At 42.1% G+C, this 19,912-nt stretch overlaps 1 protein-coding gene and 1 long non-coding RNA gene across 3 annotated transcripts; both read left to right on the top strand.

Moving 5' to 3' along the window:
- The first annotated feature begins 919 nt into the window (after positions 1-919).
- LOC116998335 lies at positions 920-9,255 on the top strand. Its single transcript, XR_004418352.1, has 3 exons — positions 920-1,055; positions 7,964-8,064; positions 8,884-9,255. It is a non-coding gene; the product is annotated as an uncharacterized LOC116998335 (long non-coding RNA).
- A 9-nt stretch (positions 9,256-9,264) lies between these two features.
- C6H14orf180 (chromosome 6 C14orf180 homolog) lies at positions 9,265-19,202 on the top strand. Of its 2 annotated transcripts, none has more exons than XM_033063884.1 (4): positions 9,265-10,300; positions 12,537-12,663; positions 14,383-14,409; positions 17,118-19,202. In XM_033063884.1, the coding sequence occupies exons 1-4, from the start codon at positions 9,992-9,994 to the stop codon at positions 17,318-17,320; spliced, it is 666 nt and encodes a 221-aa protein (XP_032919775.1). In that variant the 5' UTR covers positions 9,265-9,991; the 3' UTR covers positions 17,321-19,202. The 2 variants fall into 2 exon arrangements, with proteins under 2 accessions (XP_032919775.1, XP_032919776.1); XM_033063885.2 differs by having other exon boundaries at positions 9,270-10,300; positions 17,121-19,202.
- The last annotated feature ends 710 nt before the right edge of the window (positions 19,203-19,912 follow it).

The following is a 19,912-nucleotide window of genomic DNA, read 5'->3' as shown; positions in this document are numbered from 1 at the left end:
GGTGATTTTTTTTTTTTTTTTTAATTTGAAAAATAGGAAAGAGCTGGCAGCCAGTATCTGGTGTAATGCCAGAGAACTGGAGAATCATTAAGGACAAGTTTTGATTTGTTTATTCTGATACTATTCCTCAGGCAGGGATCAATCACTTAAAATCAGAGACACTGTAAAAAATTTACAGTAAACATAGCTAAAATCAAATATACTGATACCCTTTTAAATTATCCAAGATAAGGTTTAGTCAAATCCAAGGCAAATTTATCCCAGATGAAATTCCAGCAACAACAGTAAACATAGGACAGAGAGGAACTCAGTTAATTTGCTTTACCTTACCTTATTTATGGAAACTAAAATACTGCTAATGCAAGGAAAAGTGCAAGGGAGGGACAAGCTCATAGCAATCCCCTCTCCATGGTCACCATGGCTATTTGTGCTTTGTTTCACTCTATTTACAAATTATTAAGCATATTGACCACAGCTCCGTGTTTTGAAATCAAGAATGCAAAAAAATCCATTTTTATTATTTTATTAACCTTTTTTATTTAACCTGGTAATAAAACTACTCAGCTGTGTGGTGGAATCTCAATTAAAATTTACCTCTCCAGGAGCCACAGAGTCAAATGCTCCAGCAGTTACTGAAGTTGGTTTCCCTGTAAAAGCTATGCTCTGTTATCAGATTCTGTTATTCAGCACATAGATCCCTGCTTTCCAGCAAGCATCGTTTCAGGAGGTGCTTTGAAAGCATTCAGGCTCTCCCAATGATTGCTTCGCTTTTCTTTCACAGCAATTACAGTCTCTTCATTTAATTTCAATGGAAACTTTAGTGTTTTAGACCTTGCCCATGTAGCTGAATGCTCATCTCTGGATCTTATTTCCAGTCCTCAGGAGGACTGGTTTTGATGACCTAGTCTGATTACAGCATCTTTGACAGCTTTAAAGGAATTTGCCCTGGGGAGGAAGACAGCTGCTTGCCCTGATGAGGGATTTTTCTGAGCAGGCCTCCCAAGCCAGACATGTCAGTGTGAGATGCTGCCTGCATTTTTCATCGTGACCAACAGGTACGTCTAAAAAAGGTTGTGTGGCAGTGTGGAGAGAGCCTCTGTCGTTAAACTGCTTAACCTGTTCCTGTCAAAACACTGCAGCTTCTTGGCTTCTTTTCCCTTGTGTTCTGTATTCAGCCTCTGTGAAAACTGTGGGCCAGATCTTTGTGCTGATGTAAAGTGGCATTGCTCCTTCAGTTTATACAGATGCAGGGTAGGAACAGCCTCTTTGCCAGTGTCTGCAGCTCTTGGACAGATCTGGTCTTAAAAAAGGCATTAAATTGAGCACATTATTTATGAACAACAGTAGCCCTTATTAGGAGCTGCAATAAAATAACTCATCAGAGTTTTTAGAATTGAATCAGTATAAAAACAATATGGTAATCGGTTTCCCTAGAGCCCATTTCTTCATGAATGTTGAAAAGAAGGTTAACAACATTTCAAATCCCAAACAATCCATTTTACCTCCAGAAAGGAGGTCTGATCTGCTTAATATGGTGTGGATCAGGAAAACTGCATGTTCCCCTCCTAATGAGATACCCAAACCCAGGGATTAAACACTATTTTGCTCAGATAAAGGACCTGGAATGAATGGATCATGATTCAGATGGCATGTTTTGCAATAAAAGATTTTGACAAGTATCTGAATTTACAAAGTTCTATATCTTCATCCTGGAGCAGCTACTTCAATTTTTGGGGAACAAATAGAGATTTCAGATAGAAAGGCCAGAACTACCACTGCGTGAATTGGGGTGGTGCCAAGATTAGGGAGAATTCATCCCCAAGACATCTTCAGCCTTGGTTTTGTACCAGAGATAAGTAGATGGCTTGGAGCTCTGAGAGGTATTTGGTACATGGAGCACTAACTTCTCCAGCACATGCTGCCTCAAAATCTAACTCTGAACTGACAAGTAAAGGTGACAGCTACCAATGCCACCTGCTCTAAACTCTCCAAAATTTAAATTTCCAAATTTAAATATTAAATTTCCAAAATTAATATTCTCCAAATTCCCTTTTTCCTCCTCTGTGTTTTTATTTATGTTTCATATTCCCAGGGAAAAAGAAAAATAAAAGAAAAGGAAAGAGTGTCATTTTGCTGCCTTGCAGTAATTTGATTTGTATTTGGTAAAGGCAAAGGAGCTGAAGGTTCCTGTCTGAAATGACAATGAAGAGCACAGAAGAGAGAAAACCCACACCAGCTTTGATTAACCTGGTACTTCTTAGTCTAAATCTGTGACACTGATGCTGGGTCACACTGGATCCTCCTGGAAAACACAGAGTGGTGGCTCCTGGAGCATCCCTTGCTAATAACCTTGTGATTTGGGCTGTCAAATGTACCATTGAAGAAGTTGACACTATTTCCCAGTTCTGGCATTATCCACACAGCAAGTAACAGACCTTGCCAAAAGCAGGAGTGTCAGGAAAACGTGTTTCAGATCTGCTGAGGAGTCACAAAGGAGGAGTGGAGGTGTCACTTTTCCATCATCTTCCCTTTAGGGCTGCAAAGAGCCTTTTGGCCCAGTATGCTCCAAAGAGAAACTAGTATTTTCCCAGATTTCCAATAAATAGGGAGAAATGCTAACTATAGGTAGGAAGTATAGGAACACTCCAGCCTCCAAACTTCTCTCAGAAACACTTGCTGGACTGGGTATAATGCATGAAAGAGAGAATGCAAGACACTAGTTCTGTGTTCCCAAAAGTTTTGTCTTTGTCAGGGAACAGCCATGTAGACAGAATCACATAACAGACCAAGAGCTCAGTTTCCATGCTTCTCCCAGAATTCTGACATCATTATTTCAGCATCTCCACAGCTGTCCCATGAACCTTCATTCCTTGCCTTTACATTTCTCTAACCTTAAAAGAAAAGGCAAAGTATTTCTATTGCTTCATTGAGGAGACTGATTGAAAGGCTCATACAGTTGAAATTATGAAAATTACATGCATGAAAGTGCTCTACATCAGAAAAAAAATTTGCATTTGTTGAGGCAGAGATTATTCTGACCAACGTATTAATTTAAGCTGAGAGGTTTCCTGGTCCTGGACCAAATTTCTGATAAGAATGAAGGAGAGATGAGGGAGAAAGAGAGACAGCTGAGCTGCATAAGAAGCTGCATTTTAGGAGATTTGTGCTTGAAGGTTCTGATTCAGCCTGCCAGGGGTCAAAGCTGGACCTTGTTTTCCCACTCTACTCTCAAAGCACATCCTGCTCTCAGCTACCCCAGTGTAAGGCACAAATTGTCTTGGTGTGAGCAGCATCCTGCAACTCTCTTGAAGGAATGCCAAAGGATGCTCTGCTTTGGGATGAAAGCACAACTTAAATATTTAGTTGCCTCTGAAAAACATAACTGGCTTTCAACCTGACTTATCGGTATAGTTTGATGCCAACAAGTGTACTTTGATGTTCTGCCTGAATTTTCCCTTGCTTATTTTCTTTGTCTCAGTTTAAACTGAGGTGATATTGAATATAAGCTCCAGAAGTTCTCATCCAGTTTTGGATATTGTACCAATTACTTTTTGTTAAACCTATTTATTTTTCTCTGAAATCACCAGTCTCCAGGGCTTGGAGAGGTGGAGGAGAGAGACTCAAATACTAATTAGAAAAACAAATATCATCATTAATAGACTTAACATTAATGTAAAGCAGTTGCCAATGACAGAGGGATTTGCCACATTCTTTTTATATTTATTATCATCCAATATCATCATTCAAATGCTTTCCAATTCGTGCTTTTTTTTTTTTTTTTTTTAAATTCATTTGGGCTTTTGTCACGCTTCAATCTGCTCTTTTCTCTATTTTTTCTGGTCTTCTTTCATGTCATTAATCTAATCTAATCCTCTTCCAAGGTGACACCACAAATGGAGCTCAAGTGCATTTACATCAGTGCCCTGAAATCATGTTGTGTTGCTGCTTGTGTCTTGGTGCTTTGTGATTCCCTTGGCCCTTCCCTTCTCCTGCTGTCAGCCCTGCTTGCTGCTCCTCTCAGGGCCAGTTTGGCATTAACAGCTGCCAGGTTGCTAAAATCCTTTTTAGGGGAGAGACAGTGGCTCACAGAAGTCAATTGGAGTCTTTTGATACCTGGGATTAAAACAAGACCACTAATCCCCCTTTGAGGCTGTATCCTGCAGTCATCCTAGCTGGATTTCTCCTCAGGTCAAAGCTCACCTAGGAAAGTGGACAGGAAGCCCCAATGAACACAACATCAAGCACAGAGTGATTACTGCATAAATAGAACTCCTGAAGATAATTCCATTTTCCTTTTTCTAAGGGGCTTTCTTTGCATGCCTTTTTTATGCCAGCTCAGATGTCCTCCTGCTGGCAGTGGGTTTCTCCTCATTTGTCTCATGGCTGATGGCAGCCCTGCCATCAGTAGCAGCCCAAATGGTTTAGGCAGAGGTTCCAGTTCCAGTAGTTTTTGTTCCTAAAATACAATGGGTGTTTAAAGCTGATTTAGAATGACCTCACTCACTCCAGCCCTGTCCATCTCCCACATCCCACATCAACAGGACTGACTGATTTGGAATCAGTGAGCCAACAGCAGATATTAGCATTTGGTTCCTTGGTAACTCTTATTCAATCAATACATGTTTTACATTTTAGGTCCCAGTGACAGGATGATCAGAACAAATTAGAAAATCTCAGGTGGAATAAACCTAATGGCTATGGGACATTTCTAAAATAAAAATGCATGTTGAATCACAAATAATAGCTTGGCTGCAATCTCAGGAGTCTAATTATGAAATGGATGTGGAATCATTCTGTAACTATTTAGAAAGTTCATTTCAGCAGCCAGAAATTCTCTGTGTTTACTACATATCATCACAAGTCCTCTGTGGTTATTTGTAACATCTACCCGGAAAGACACATGAATAAGAGAGGCAATTTTAAGAAATGGAGACAGATCCATGCCTTTTATAAGTCAATGGACTCATGCCAGGGATAAATTGAGACCAAATTCCTCAACAGAGTTAAATCACTTCCAGTCAGTCCAAAGAGAGCAGAGATTTCTCTGCCCTGCAGCAGGGATGTTCTCACCATAATGCAAAACCCTGCAACACTTCTGCTCAGTGCTTCTATCTTTGTGTTAGAAAAAAGCCCAGTTCAAAACCAGGAAAAACCTGGTTTTGGCACAGGTTTTAAACTGGTGCCACAGCTCCAGGAACACAATCATCACTCAGCACTGCTGAGGCTGCTCTTTGATTCCTGTTTTCAGTTTTAGGCCATTCACTACAAGAAAGACATTGAGGTGCTGGAGCAAGTCCAGAGAAGGGAAATGGAGCTGGGGAAGGGTCTGGAGCACAAGACTTATGAGAAGCAGCTGAGGAAACAACTCCACTTTTGACTGGAGAAAATTAGGCTCAGGGGAAACCATCTCACTCCATACAACTACCTGAAAAATGTTGTAGATGGGGGTGTTGGCCTCTTCTCCCAATTGTCAAGAAATAGAGCAAGAGGAAACAGCCTCAGATTGCACCAGGGGAGGTTTAGATTGGATATAAGGAAAAATTTCTTCACCAAAAGGCCTGTCAAGCACTGGAACAGACTGCCCAGGGAAGCTGTTGGGTCACCTTCCCTGGAGGTATTTAACAGACATTTAGATGTGGCACTTGGGGACATGGTTTAGTGGTGCCCTTGGACCCACTGGCCATAACCACAAAAACAATTCTGAGATTCTACATGTGCAAATAGGGCCATGGCTCTGCCTTCAGAAGTGAGTTCTTTTGTGATGGATCAGATGGCCACATGCAGTAACACCACCCCTAATCCAATTTTTACAAAAGTTAGCAATCCAGCCCCACAGGTCTGGATGAACAGCCCAGGTCTGCCTGCCTGCATCACAGGGTCCTTACAGATCTGTGTGATCCATGAAAACTTCCAGGGCAGTAACAACCAAAGGGCAAAGCGGCCCCACTGGGAGGGTGATCCTGTGAGTCCTTCACAGAGCACCACGGGGATTGTTGATGCTGCACTTTGCACTGCTCACAGCTGCACTTTCTTGGTTAAAAACACACCTGGATTCACAGCTCCCTGGGCATCACAGGAACTAACAGATATACAGAAAGGAAAACTGATTGCTGTCATCCTGGCTGGCTACACACACTAAGTGCTACCAGATCATCTTCCCATTCAGTTCTCTGTTTCCATTATGCTTTGTGGTTGATCTTTTTATTTACCAACTTCACAAAAATGCCCCATTTTGGATGGACCTCCAGACAGCAGATTAATCATGATCCTTCTGGATGTGGAATGGAAACAGGCAGTGCAAAGAGCTGAATTTTGTCTTGAGGCTGGGATTTACACAGTGCTTTCTTTGCTGGAAAGTTGAGGAGAAGATATGATGCTGTACAGTATCTCATGGGTGTCCCATGACTTCCAGCAGTAAATCTCTTTCTCCAGAGGCAGAAAAAGGAAGGAGGCAACAGCTAATTATACTCTGTGGGGCAATTTACTGTTTTATTTCCTGATGTACACCTTGACTAGTGGAAAATCCCTCTTGGCAAACACAAAACTTACCCTGCTTCCAAAAGGTGCATCTCTAAATTATTAACTGGGAGCACACAGAACCGTGAAAGGTGGAATATTGAACAAAGGCTCAATTGACACTCTGGAAGTTGAGGAAGACATGGAAGACACCCCTCTAATTTATTTATTCCTTTTCTGTTCTGTTATCCTGATATGCTGCTTCCAGTTACCACTGCACCCCGCACTGTATGGTATTACGTGATTTTGTTTTCAGATTGTTGGAGATAAAGTTACTTCATTATTAATATATATGCACTGTGCATATCCATAAATATTGAATATGTACGTGTGTGTGTAAACCTGCTGGAAGTGTTAATAGTTAAGATAAACGAAGTCCATTATTGCAATCAGTGACTATTTCTATGACCCTATTTGCAATAAAAGCAGATTCAATGATATGAGAAAATTGCTAGGTTTCAGAATAATTGAACCAGGCCAGACGAATCCCCACAAAGGCATCATTTACAAAGTACTTTGCTTGTCTAAAATATTTATTCCCACAGAAGGAAATGGAAAAAGAGTTCATATGGTTACACGGCTATCCTCTGAGTGTAAAATTGTTTTATCATGTTATGTTTATTTCCTCGACATCTTCCACTGGGGTATTGTAGAAAAAATACTGGCTGTGCAGTTAATTCCTTTGTGTGGACTGTTCATATTTATTCTCTGGGAAGTCAATCATGTTTTGTTTAGGCATGTTTTGTTTTTCTGCTGAGCAAACACTTAGGCAACCCTTTTCTTGTAAAAACTTATTTGCATATACAATGTGCACCATTCAATTTCAGTACTACACAGAGAGTTGAAATGTTTTTTCTCTCCCTCCTATGTACCATGGGAAGTAGTAGATTTCTTGATGAAAATGTTGGTGTTACTCTTTAAGACTGCAGCATATTGTTCGTGTTTAAGAGCAGTAGTTATAATCAGTTATAATCAGTAGTTATAGATAATTTTAGTTTGTCTTTTATTGAAAGCTTGGATAGATTTTTACTATTAAATGTTCACAGCAAAATGATTCCAAGCAATCTACAGACAAAGAATTACTCCCAGCAATTATCCACTGAATAAATCTGAATAATGAATATATTCACAAAAGTCACTATCTATTTGTGAACAATTAGCTGAAAGAAATAGAGGTGACACTCACAAGCTAAATAATTCATTTATGAATTATTTGTCCAGCTTTGTTTCTGACATACATTGCATGAAATGAGATCAAAGCTTAAATAAAAAATTTCTTTAAAAAGAAGGGCAATAATAAAGGAAATTCTTACAGCTTCTAATGCAGAAATCATCCTGCTATAGTAACTATTATTTATTATCAGTGATTTCAAAGGCTAGAGAAGTTATTTTCCTAGATTATTTTACTTTGGGCTGTGTTTCATTCCTAACATATATCCAATTTCAGATTGTCAAACTACAATCAAAAGCACTTACTACGAATGGAACTATCCCTGTCATGAGATTTGAACTCCTGACATCTTTATCCACTGAAACTTGAGTGCCCAGGTAACTACTAATTATTCAAGCATTTACAACCATTACTATCAATATAATTAGCACATCTTGAGATAAAAGTGAGAATGTCACTGTGAAATTATCATTCCTGGCATTTAGATAGCAATCTTTCATGAAAACACTTGTAAGCTGCCCAATTATTTTTCAATCAAATGAACAAAAAAAAATGGATTACATTTAAGGGCAATCAAGAACTGGAAAGAAATTATTTCTGGCATGAAAAATTATAAATGTTGTCCCATATGTCCATTTCTTGAATACAGCAAATCCCATCAACTTGTCCATTGGTGTTTTGGTTTGGTTTGGTTTTTTTTTTCAATTTACCAAAATATCTTTGGCCAAATACTTAGAAAATGGTGAAACCTTCCTTTGAACAAAGCCAAGTTCAGTGAAAAAGACATGAACAAGGCTTTTCATTCAGGTGTGAAAGCTGACAAGTGCATTGCCCTGCTCTGCAGGAATAAGAGGCTGCACAAGATCTTCTTACGGGCCTTGCTGGGTGATACTAATAAAAATAAATGAGACAATTCCCATGGACAAAGTCAAAGCTAGATGAGGACTAGAGTCCTAATCCCACCTTCATCAGTTTTGCTGGCCAAAACAGGCAGGTAAATTCCTTCTTACACAAATGAGCAGTAAGTGATCACCACAACAGGAGGAAGGAGGAGCCAGCGAAGCCAGGACCAGGGTTTGACAGGTTTTGTCACCTTTCTGTCTAGGATGTACCATGAACAAAATTTTAAAGACTATCTTTTCCCCACCAAAAGCCATCCTAGATATCCTGAAATAACTTCTGTGGAACACTTGCAGGACACAGCAGAGAGGGGATTTTGGGAGCATTTCACAAGGCTGCGGCTGTGAGCTGGTTTCAGCATGAGGAAAAGCCCTCCATCACCCCAATGCACAGGAAAGAGAAGGTAAGGCAACCCTCTCTGGGGGGCTGATAGATATGATGTACTCAGTGGAGAGCCCTAGACCAGCAAAATCTATTCCATCAGTGGATACTGATGTCACTAAGGACAGCTTGAGGACAGTAGAGCCATGCAGAGCCTGAGCTGCAGGAGGGCAGCAGGTCCTGAGGGGTCTGCTGACCCCTCTGCTGCTCTGGCCCAGTTTGTCTGGGGGAAGATCCCAACTCTTTCCACCTACTCTACCCACTCCCCATATCCCTGGAAGGAGGTGAATAAGCAGTGTAGCCCAGAGAGCAGTTGTGCCCTCTGGTTCCCAGTGCCTGTATGAACATCTTACAGCCCTCTCTGCACTGCAGAACAGCCTGAACATGACATGGGAATATCCATGCAACCACCTGCTAAAAACCAAACCATGTACATTACACAAGGCACTGCAAATAAATAGCTCCAGGAAAAGAACAACAACAAAAAAATACCCCACATTTGTGTTTGCAGGGACAGTAGGCAGTATTTCAGCAATCATGGCAAGTATTTCTAACTAAAAATTTGATGATTCCCAGACTTCAGCATTTGACAAGGGGCTGTTAAAGCCTCTTGAGCAGTAAATCACCTCTCTATCAGTAATCTTATTATAATATGAGTAGAAATGTCGAATGTTTAAATCCCACTCTATTACTATAATAATGGATTTGATTTTTAAAACATATAAAGTGAGGCTATAACTGTTCTGGAGGGAGATATCTGTCATCCCACTGTATTTATATAATTTCCTGATGGCTTTGCCACATATTTTGAATGGAAGAAGGATTAAAAACAATCCCACTTGCAAGATTTTTGTGATTGGGAATGGATCACAAAAATGTGGAAATTGTTACTAAAAAAATCACCCTGAACTTCGCATTCATGCAAAACAAATATGTAGGTGTTTATCTGTGACTTGCTCCATCCCGGCCCTCTGCTGCTGCCAGAAAAGCCTTGCTTCCAGCTGCACAATCAGTATTATCACTATGAGCTATTTTTGGCTCCTGAGTGCATCTCAGCAGCGTCATCCTTCCCACGCCAGCCCTGGTACGAAGGACACAAACTCTTCCTTGCACTCCCTCATCCTCGCTGCCGCTCCCGTCTGCGCGGAGCCGCCGCCGGCTCCGTCCCCACTCACAGGGGTCTCCAGACACTTTTCCCTGGTCCTTCTCATCTTCCCAGGCAGGAGGCTTTCCATCCAAATCTTCATGTGGGAGGCTTCATGTTGGCATCCAGAGTACATGTCCCAAATATGTCCAGCCTCACTTTCTGACCCTAGTGCCCAAGAGCTGCGGGTAAGTAATCTTCTGATGGGTGACGGAGTCCCTGTGTCCAGTGCCTGGAGCTTGTTGTAAATGGGTTGGTTTTGGGGTCATACAATTTCCCAGCTGTCACTTTGGTAGGTTTCCAGCTCTGGTTGCAGTATGTTAACACCAGATTTCTGTCTGAGGGGACAGTGCTTGTTTGTTTTGATTTCCACAAGTTATTAAAGTCTACTAAATATCATAAAATCACTTCCTTTTTAAGGTTTTCCTTGACTAGGTGCTCTCCAACCAGCTAGTTGTTTAATGTTTTTCTCTTCTGATGTGATGTCACTGCTAAGTGTTTGGAAAAGCTCATATGGGCAACAGCTGCACTTGGAGTTATAAATCTCTTCAAATATAAGGTTCGGTTTCCTCGGCTGTGCCACAGGAGAAGCCCTTAGAGCTAAAGCTATAGCCACCCCTAGCCTGAGCTGGGCTGTGTCTCCCTAACCCTGTTTCATTTTACACAGAATAATCAAATATTCATTATGTGAGCAAGTGTGTGTGTGGCTGTTGCAGAGTGATTGGGGTACTCACCTGGTAGATGAGAGTCCCTGTTCCCAGTGACCGCTCCAATGAATATTTAAGTATTACATATTAAGTATTCATTGGAGCAAGGATAGGAGCAGACTTCTGCCACCCCCAAGGGAGCACCCAAACACCAGGCTGTAAAGTCATTCTTTCTTTCTTTAGCTCAATGAGTATTTAATTATTCAAGGCCAAACAAGACAGCTTCAGTGGCAGAGACTGAGATTCCCTGCTCCCGCCTCTGCACCATAACTGATGATGAGGGTGTGCATCTAAGACGTGGCTTTGTATTTCTTTGGACTTGGAAAGAAGTGAAATCCAGGTTTCCATAACCTGAATGGGGCTTCCAGCTTCTTAGCTGCTGAATAAAAAACACAGAACTCCAACAAACCCTGTCCACAGTCATGAGAGAGAGGTGATGTGACCCCGAGATCACAGAAAGCATCCTTATCAGTGATGAGATTGGGTTTATGAATCTCTCAGGAGAAGGAATCAAAGCTGAAGGCATTCCTCCCCCCGTGGCAGTTCCTGCTGGATATGTGACATGCCTTTTGAGGTTATCCAGAATGTGATGTGTAAGAAAACCTATTTATGCCCCTTACTCTGGAGTCTGGCACCCCCAGATTGTAGCCAATGGGACCTAATCCTGCTTCTGTAATCCAATGGTGAGCATGGGGAAAGCATCCAACAAGAAAAGTCAAGGCAATGGCATTTGGGTCTAAAGGAGGACAAAAGTAGAAAGATAAAGCAAGGAGAAAAATTGAAGTAAGGATCAGGCCATCACTGAGTGGGGGAATTACAAACAAGGGGGGGGAAAGGGAGTAGGGACAGTAACCAGAAGAAATAATATCTTTATCTAGCAGAGGAACAGAGGGAAGAGATGGAAAGGGCTAGAGAAGATTACTTCAGCCTTAAAAATAAAATATGAAGAGTCTCTACCCCTCACTTTGATCTTTGAAAAGTAGAAAAATTGCCATCTGCTCTCTACTGCCAGAGGACAGTGGGTGTCTGAACCAAGGTTCTTTGGATTCACTTTGGGCAGTTGACTGTGAGAGCATTCCCATGCAGAACAGTGACTTATTACTGTTATTGCAGCTCTGTTTCTTGTCATTTCAAAGAATCCACATCATTATGATTCTGTTGTCAAAGACTAAATGTGGTTTCCAAGCAAAAACCAGAGCAACAGCATAATTGTTATATTGAAGTGCAAATAAATTACCCTCTTGTACCCACCAGGAATGTCCAAACCCAAGTCAGCTGCATAGTCCCAGTTGTTGAAATGGCAGTGCTTCATTCTGAGTGGAACTGCTTAGCTCAGAACATTTCAAAGGTGCTCCAAATGCTACGGTTCATATATTTTGTATCACATTTATGTTCTTCTAAGAGCAGCCCAAGGCTGTTGAGCAGGCACCTTCAGCAAATATTTGTTTCAATTTAGAGAAATCCTTTCTGAACATTTTGCGGTCCATTGTTTTAACTATCCTTTTCCATGAGCTTTAGAGTACTGCAGGTCTTTGGCAATGAAGGAATCCCTTTTGTCTTACTGCAAATAGTACAGTGCTCTATGTCCAAGCAGATGTTTTACACAACACGTCCTTTGAGGGGCATGGTTAACACATCCACCAAAGATCAAACCTCCACCCAGATACCTCACCCTGTTTGAATGGCCACGTGTTTTGTGTTTTGATGAACTCTTCAGACAGATGAGAGTAGCTGTCCTCCTTCCATACTGAGAAAAAGGCCACCTGTGGACCAAGCTGTGGGGGAAAAGCGGAGAGCAGAGAGAAGGGTTCGATTTCGTGAGCCAGAAGAAGTCATTGAACATGGTATGCTCAAGTTATCAGGAATTTTGGCATGACCTTTCTAGCTTTTAACATCCACTCTGTCAGTCCACATCAGCTTCCCCCTCTGATAACATGATTTGTGATTTTCAGCTCAGCATGGAGCAGGGGATGGATGATTTTTGCTCTGTGCTCTGCAGAACTGCATCTGGTCCATTTGCCTGCCTGCCCTGGAGGAGACAGGCTCCTGTCTCACCCTCAGCTGCTGTCACAGTGACCTCCTGAGTCAGCCCCCACCAGGATCATTGTAGAACATAGGCCTGGCTGGGCCCCAGAAAAATGTTTCCACTCAGACCAAATTTAAACACAATTATGTGACTGTGGGCAATTAGGATGCCACAGAATACAATAGCAGAGGTCTGAGCCTAGCAGCCAGGATGTAATAACTTCTGCCAACAAAGGCACCCAAGGACTGACACAGCTAACAAAACCTCTGGTCTTTTCATTCATGAGCCAAAACATTGCAGGTAGGTCAGCTGGGAGTGACCTTCAGCAGAGGCCTGGCACAAGGATCCAGTTTGCACTTCTGCACGTGCTGTATGCCACACAAAATAATATTTGGGTTGCCTTCTGAGTTTCCCAAACTCATCCAACCAAGAAAATTGTATTTATTGGTAGAGAACTGAAATTACATGGGTTTGATATGTCAGTTGGTCAAAACACAGGAGGCAGAATGGTAAAGTTTCTATGTCAGCCACCTGTTTGGACTGCTACAGCTTCTGAAAATAAGGCTTGGCATCCACTGATGTGTCTATAAACAGAGCTCACATTTGTTTGGCAATACATTGCTTGGGATGCCTCCTGATGCAGGAAGGGGAAGCTGTTCCTTGATAAACTTGTTGACATGGCCTGGGCTTTCCCACCAAAACTGAACTCCTGGAAGGACTCGGTGAGTCAGCCTTAAATTCCTCAAAGCTTATCTGACTGCTCAAGAGCAGGATTCTGATGGGAGTGAATAACTCCCTCAGCTCTCTGCCAGAGTCCATGCCCCACATCAGCACAGGGAATCCTGCAGCCAGCCCAGGATTCTGCTCTGACTTCAGCAAAGCCATGGAACTCGTGTAGGGAGCTGCAAGCATGGAGAAGGCTCTGACTCTTTTTCGTGGAGACACGAGAAATGTTCCAACCCATAATTAGTATTCTGTGTTGCAAACAGTCTGGGATTTAAATTATTTGCTGTTTGTCCACACAATATTACTCACATTAAGGCTGGTAAAATGAAGGTTTCTGGCACCACTGAAATTTTTCCATTCTATAGACTTTTCATCCTGGACTGTGTCTGGGCCCTGGCTGCCAAGCAGACGCATTTCCAGGATATTGTTGATGAAAGTTAGTCTGACAGCGCTTTCTTAACTTTCATTCTTTCAGCCTGCTGGTCTAAATCCTTTCCTTTCTAGGAATTATGTGGAATAGGGAGAGTTCTTATCAGAGCTGTTTCCTGACCTCCCTGCAACAGCAGCAATCCTGCCTCTGAATTCTCACACACAATAAGTTTTGCTCATTTTCCTGAAGTGCACCTGCTTCTGCATGTTTGCATGGATTGGGTAGGTCCTCATCCAGATCCAAGAGGGGTGTAAGAGGTTGCCCAGCATCTCCAAGGTGACAGGCAACTTCAGAGACACTGCTTGGTTCTGGCTTCTCTTGTTCAAACACTGCCAAGATCCCTTTCCAGGCGAGTAAGAACATTTTCATTCTGTTTTCTAGTCATTTCCTGCTGTGACTACGTAGTGGGTAAGTTGAATTTTTCACTTCTAACTGCGAGCCATCCACAGCATTAACCTGAGTTTGCTTTTGCAGCTGGTGGGATGCACTGTGCAAATATACCCTCCATATACACTGCATTTTGTGTTGTCAGTGGTTGCTGCTTTTTCTTCTCAGCATAAGCAGCACAAGGTGCTGATGAGGTCTGGTGCAATTTTAAACAAGACGTCTAATAAGACAAATAGTGGAAACAAAAATTAAATCCCTGAAGCTATTTTAAATTTAAATATAATTAATATATTTTATGGCATTAGAATAAGTACAGGTTTCTCGCTAAGATATGCAAGGAAAACACCCCAAGCTAAACAATAGTTCTCCCTGCTGAGTTTCATATGAGGGGAAGAGACAATTCATTTATATGCTGACAGCAGGGTAGAAATAATAAAAATAATCGTTTTTACCTGGTTTTTTTTTTTTTTGTTTGAGGCCTGCCAGCCTCACAGACCCCCAAGCAAATGTGTGTATCTGGATATTCTGATGATGGTGACCATTTCTAGAGGCCCTGGGCAGCATTCAGCCCCTGCTGAACCAGGGCTATATAAGTGAATACACACTCAGACCCATAGTTTTGGGAGGCCAAAAAGCCTCTCAGACAGATGCCCCCATATCTCTCACTATTGCTATTGTCTGGGAAGAGGGGCTGTATGCTCATGACAATGGAACCATCATCTGGGGCTGTTGTTGGGCTAGAAACAGAGTACTACAGCCAGGAAAGGGCCCTGTGGAAAAGCAAAGATCAGATATTCTTCAGGATGCAGTGGAAACGTGTATCCAAGGCAGGAACTGAAACAAATCTCCTGTATCCAGGTGCTGTGCTTTTCTCACATCAGTTGCCATAAGACTGGGCACGGGTCTGTGCTCTTCCAATGAGCAATTTAACTAACAAATTTAAGCATTAAATTTCTAATTGTAATCTAGAAAAGCAAATTTGATTTTGAGCACCTAACTGCAGTGATGGGCTGAAGCTGTTGTGAGCATAGCTCATCTCAATTTTGCAGATGGAATTACCCTTCTACATCATTTTTTTTCTGTTCATGCATAGAACATATTTCATAACTGAAAGGATATAAGAAAAGCCCAATTTTACATTTGAGATCACCCAGATATTTCACATGGAAAGTAACTTTTTAGAAGTTGAAATGGGTTACAAGCACTTCATGTGGAAGGGTTGATGGGAAAAGCTGTTCAGCTTCCACAGGAAGGTTTCCCTGCTCCCATGAGTGCTCACCAGCCAAGCCCCACATTGGAAAAGGCACGTGGGCACCCAGTCAAGAGCTGTAGCCTGTGGTGTGGGAAATCTCACAAGGGAAACACCAACTCCCAACTCACAAATCTCTGCAAAACCAGAAAGGGGTGAGCAATTCCCTGGCTAAACACCTTCATATCAACCCTTCATAGAATAATGCCAAATAAACAAATTTATAAAATCTGAAGTCTGCACATGGAAAATTTGCAAACAGAAAGAAGGGCTAAATTCAAATGAATAAATTACTTGCTGCAAATAACTCACTCAGATCTATTATGGGACATTGATTTGGTTTCTGGTTAGCTATAAAATGACTGCCTATTAACATTTTACCTTTTCCCCATACACTTTTTGATACATTATTATGTGTTTCTGGCTTGGTTTTATGACTTTTACCTTCCTCTCTGTACATCTGTGTGACAGTTTAATTGACTGGTGTGTATTCCAGGGCTCGGAGTGGAAGCTAATTTAAATATGTTACAGCTAATGTTGGCCCTTTACCCATAATAATACACTCCACATTTTTATCTCCTTATTGATTATGTGCATATGGCAGGAAAATAGCTGCACACTATGGGTTTTATTCAGGCATGAATTTGGCTTTATACTGCATGTTTAATGCTCTAAGTGCTTTGTGAAATAGCGCCGACTGTGCAATGGCCGTGCAGTCAGACAGAGCAGCCAGACCTGAATCAAACTGCATCCCCAAGGCCCAGGGAGGGATTCAGCAAGCTGAATGCAGCTCTCTGATTCCCACATCTGTGTTGTGCCCGACCAGTGGCACTTTAAACATATTTGAAAAATATTTTGAAGGCAAGAAAAATCTTTACAGTATCCTCCTGCTGAAGAGCAAGTGCAGAGGGTGTTCTGATGTAATTAGCACACACAGCACTCTGAGAAGTGGTTCAAACCACCAGAGCTTTCTGAACATGCCTCTTGGTTAATGGAGCCATGTTTGGGTTCCTTCCATAATTAGCAGCAGTCCCAAGCAAGCTGACTTACCAGGGAAAAGGACAGAAACCTATAGCTTCTCTCTTCTATGGAGCATTTGTCAACATTAAATAATTAGACCAAGCAGCTTCATATCCTCCTCATATTCATGCTAACATTTAGGGTAAAGGTATAAAAAATAATTGCTGGAGGGGAAGTTAAGATCATGCATTAGCTATGCTAATCCTGTTCTTATTGTATATCATTAAACTCTTTAAATGCTCCATTAGATGATATCTTTTATACTCATCACCCTCCATCAGGAGGTGTGACTCACTATCACTTAACTGATGCCTACAGAAGTGCTCACCAGCAGAGCCCTCTGTACCCTGCTGTTCCCACAAAACTGGGACAAAGGCATCAGCAGGGGATCAAATTTGGGAAGTGTTTAAGATGGCACTAAAATAATGCTGCTTTCTTTTTTCTCCTCATCACCGTTCAGCAGATGACAGGACATCATCTGGATTGCCTGTGCTCCTGTGGCTCTTGTTTTGTGCAGTGCTGATCCTTGCTGCGAGTCTCTACTACACCAGCATGAAGCAAGATGTCAAAGTCCTGGAGGAATTTCAATCCCGACTTGTCATCTTCTTTCTTCACATAAGACACGTTGCTCAGAGGTGCTGGACTTGGTTTATGAGGCAGTAGCAGTGTCCTCCAGCCTGACACTGCTAAGAAACATCAGTGCAAAGCTCCCAGCCTACTGCAGCCACATGCAAGGAACACATGAGCATCCACCTCAAAGAGCAAGAAAATCACCCCTGCTGTTCACCATCCAGCAAACACTTGTTCTCCTTTTTCCTTCTTTGCAATTTGTTTTTTTTTTCCTTCTTCACATAAATGAACATTCATACTAATGCCTTGAGGTCCCACCAAACTCGTCCTCCGTCACCCTGAACAGCAAACAAGTATCTGGATTTAGTGACCCAGAGTTTATAACTGCTAATATGAGGAGCAAAAGCAGAGAGAGAAATACAGCAAAGTCTTCTGAGTCTCAGGTCAAGGGTTTCGATATCAAACTATCTTTCTCCTCAAGTCTCCTAAGAATAATTCTGCAAAAGTCAAAATAAAGCTGAGCTATTGCACAGACTGCTCTGGTGGCCAAAGGCTTGGCAAGCTGCTATATTTATACACCTGAAATGATTATTAGTAAAATCCCAGAAAATGGCTTTCTTGTTTCCCTTCATGCTTTTTTTTATCCTCCATGGGCAAAATCTGGTTCTTAATGCTTCACTTGAGTCCCAGGTGTGAAAAAGAACACAGAAACTCATTAAACAGAAAATGGTTTATTTGCCTAACGTAATAAATAGAAGCAATGAAACACAGGTTAATCATCAAATCAGTAGTTTAATCCTCTGGGTTTGATTCAGTCCATAAACCCCACAAGCTGACATGAAAGATTTATGATAGTGCTTTTATTCAGACAGAGGTTGTGCCTGAGTGTTCAAGGCCTTATATCATGATAATATGGACTGCTTATGAGGATGTTGGATGCATAGTTCCTTTATCACTCCACTGTCCCATCATACTCTGCATTTCTCTGAAAGGAATCCTTTCAATGGAGTACATGTGAAACAGTGCTCTGGGTATCTGAGAGGAGAACAAATGACTGCAAGTTCATGAGCTTCAAAGAACCAGCACAAGCACAACCAGATTTTAGACCTTAGACTCTGCTCAGCTAGCACCTGATATGTGCTTGGAGTTATTTTCTATGGCAAGATTGACATCAGAATCTGTAAGAGACGAAGTAAAAGGGAAAAAAGGGGGAGAAAAGGGAGAAAAAACACTGCGGAGAAGATGAAGAGATGTCTGCAAGACATTGCCTTATATTCCCCCTGCCATTGCAACCATCAAAAAGAAAAAATGGTGCTTAATTTCCAGTTACTTTTTAAAAAGAGGGCCATACATCTGCCCCAGCAACCTTCTCCCAGGCAGTCCAAGGATTTTAACCAGGAGAGGATAAACAGGAACACAACATGCAGCCTTCTCCGAGAAGAAAAGGGGGTAGCACTTGATTGAAAACAAGTCAGAAAAAATGCAGTCTAAGGCAGAAAGAAATGCCTTCAGTGGCTACTCTCATGCCCTTCTTAAGCTGTCAAAGCCACAGGTGTGGCATTGGACATGAGCTGGCCTGGAAAACAGAGATTGCTCTGGCCTGGGAAGCAGAGGGTGCTCTGGTCTGGGAATCAGGGATTTCTCTGGCCTGGGAAGCAGAGGGTGCTCTGGTCTGGGAATCAGGGATTTCTCTGGCCTGGGAAGCAGAGGGTGCTCTGGTCTGGGAATCAGGGATTTCTCTGGCCTGGGAAGCAGAGGGTGCTCTGGTCTGGGAATCAGGGATTTCTCTGGCCTGGGAAGCAGAGGGTGCTCTGGTCTGGGAAGCAGAGGATGCTGCAGGAGCAGTGTTTGGCTCAGGGGCTGTGTGCTGATCACTCAGGTACCCCAGCTCTGAGGATAAGTCCCACCACTGTTTCCCTCCCTTTTACCCTGTCTCAGCCCTGCTATTTAGGTAATAAAGAAGAAATGTTTTAAACCCGTGTGCTGATGAATCTCTAGGGAAAAGGTTTAGATTGGGAGTAAGGGAGTAATTTCAACTTCTGTTTGCATTTTTTTATGTTTGTGATCTTTTTAATGTCCAGACTGAAAATCTTTGGCAAATCAGTGGTGTTTCTTTCTAGCTCTGGGCTGTCTCCTCTTAGGACTGTGAGGGGAAATGTGGAGGTGGTGTGGAGGCCATGTGTGTGCTCACCTTGCTGCACAGCTCCCCAGGAGATGGACAGAGGACCACCTTTCCAGTGAGCCTGCTTTAAATGGAAAATGTCCACATTCCTCTTGTTGGGGCCAAATTTATTGGTGTGAGTGAGAACTGCTATCGCATCTGGGCTGCCAGGGATATACAGCAGAGGAACAGCTATTTTTGGCTTTTGTGTTGGCTCTGTTTGGGACTGTTTTGGGCATGGGAAAAGGCAGCACTTGAGTTATCTTGAGACTACTGTTGAGGTCTCAACATGGCTTTTCAAGGTCTCTCGGGTCAGGATTGTTTACTGTGGGCAGTCAGATACTTGGCAGGCAGCAGAAAGCCAAATTAAATTTGCCTTAAAGCCAGCAGGTTTGAAATGAATAAAAGCTAAAACCTGTTCTGGCAGAGCAGTGGCATCTTGTAGGTGAAGAAACTGAAGTTGAGAAAGCCATTGCATGTGGGAGTGAATGAAGTAGGTCAATAACATGACTGGGAATAAGTGA

This window comes from Catharus ustulatus, chromosome 6 (genome assembly GCF_009819885.2).
Source record: "Catharus ustulatus isolate bCatUst1 chromosome 6, bCatUst1.pri.v2, whole genome shotgun sequence".
In the NCBI taxonomy this organism is placed as follows: Eukaryota; Metazoa; Chordata; class Aves; order Passeriformes; family Turdidae; genus Catharus; species Catharus ustulatus.
Note: the sequence above shows the minus strand (reverse complement) of the source record. Positions and strands in the feature narration are given on the sequence as shown.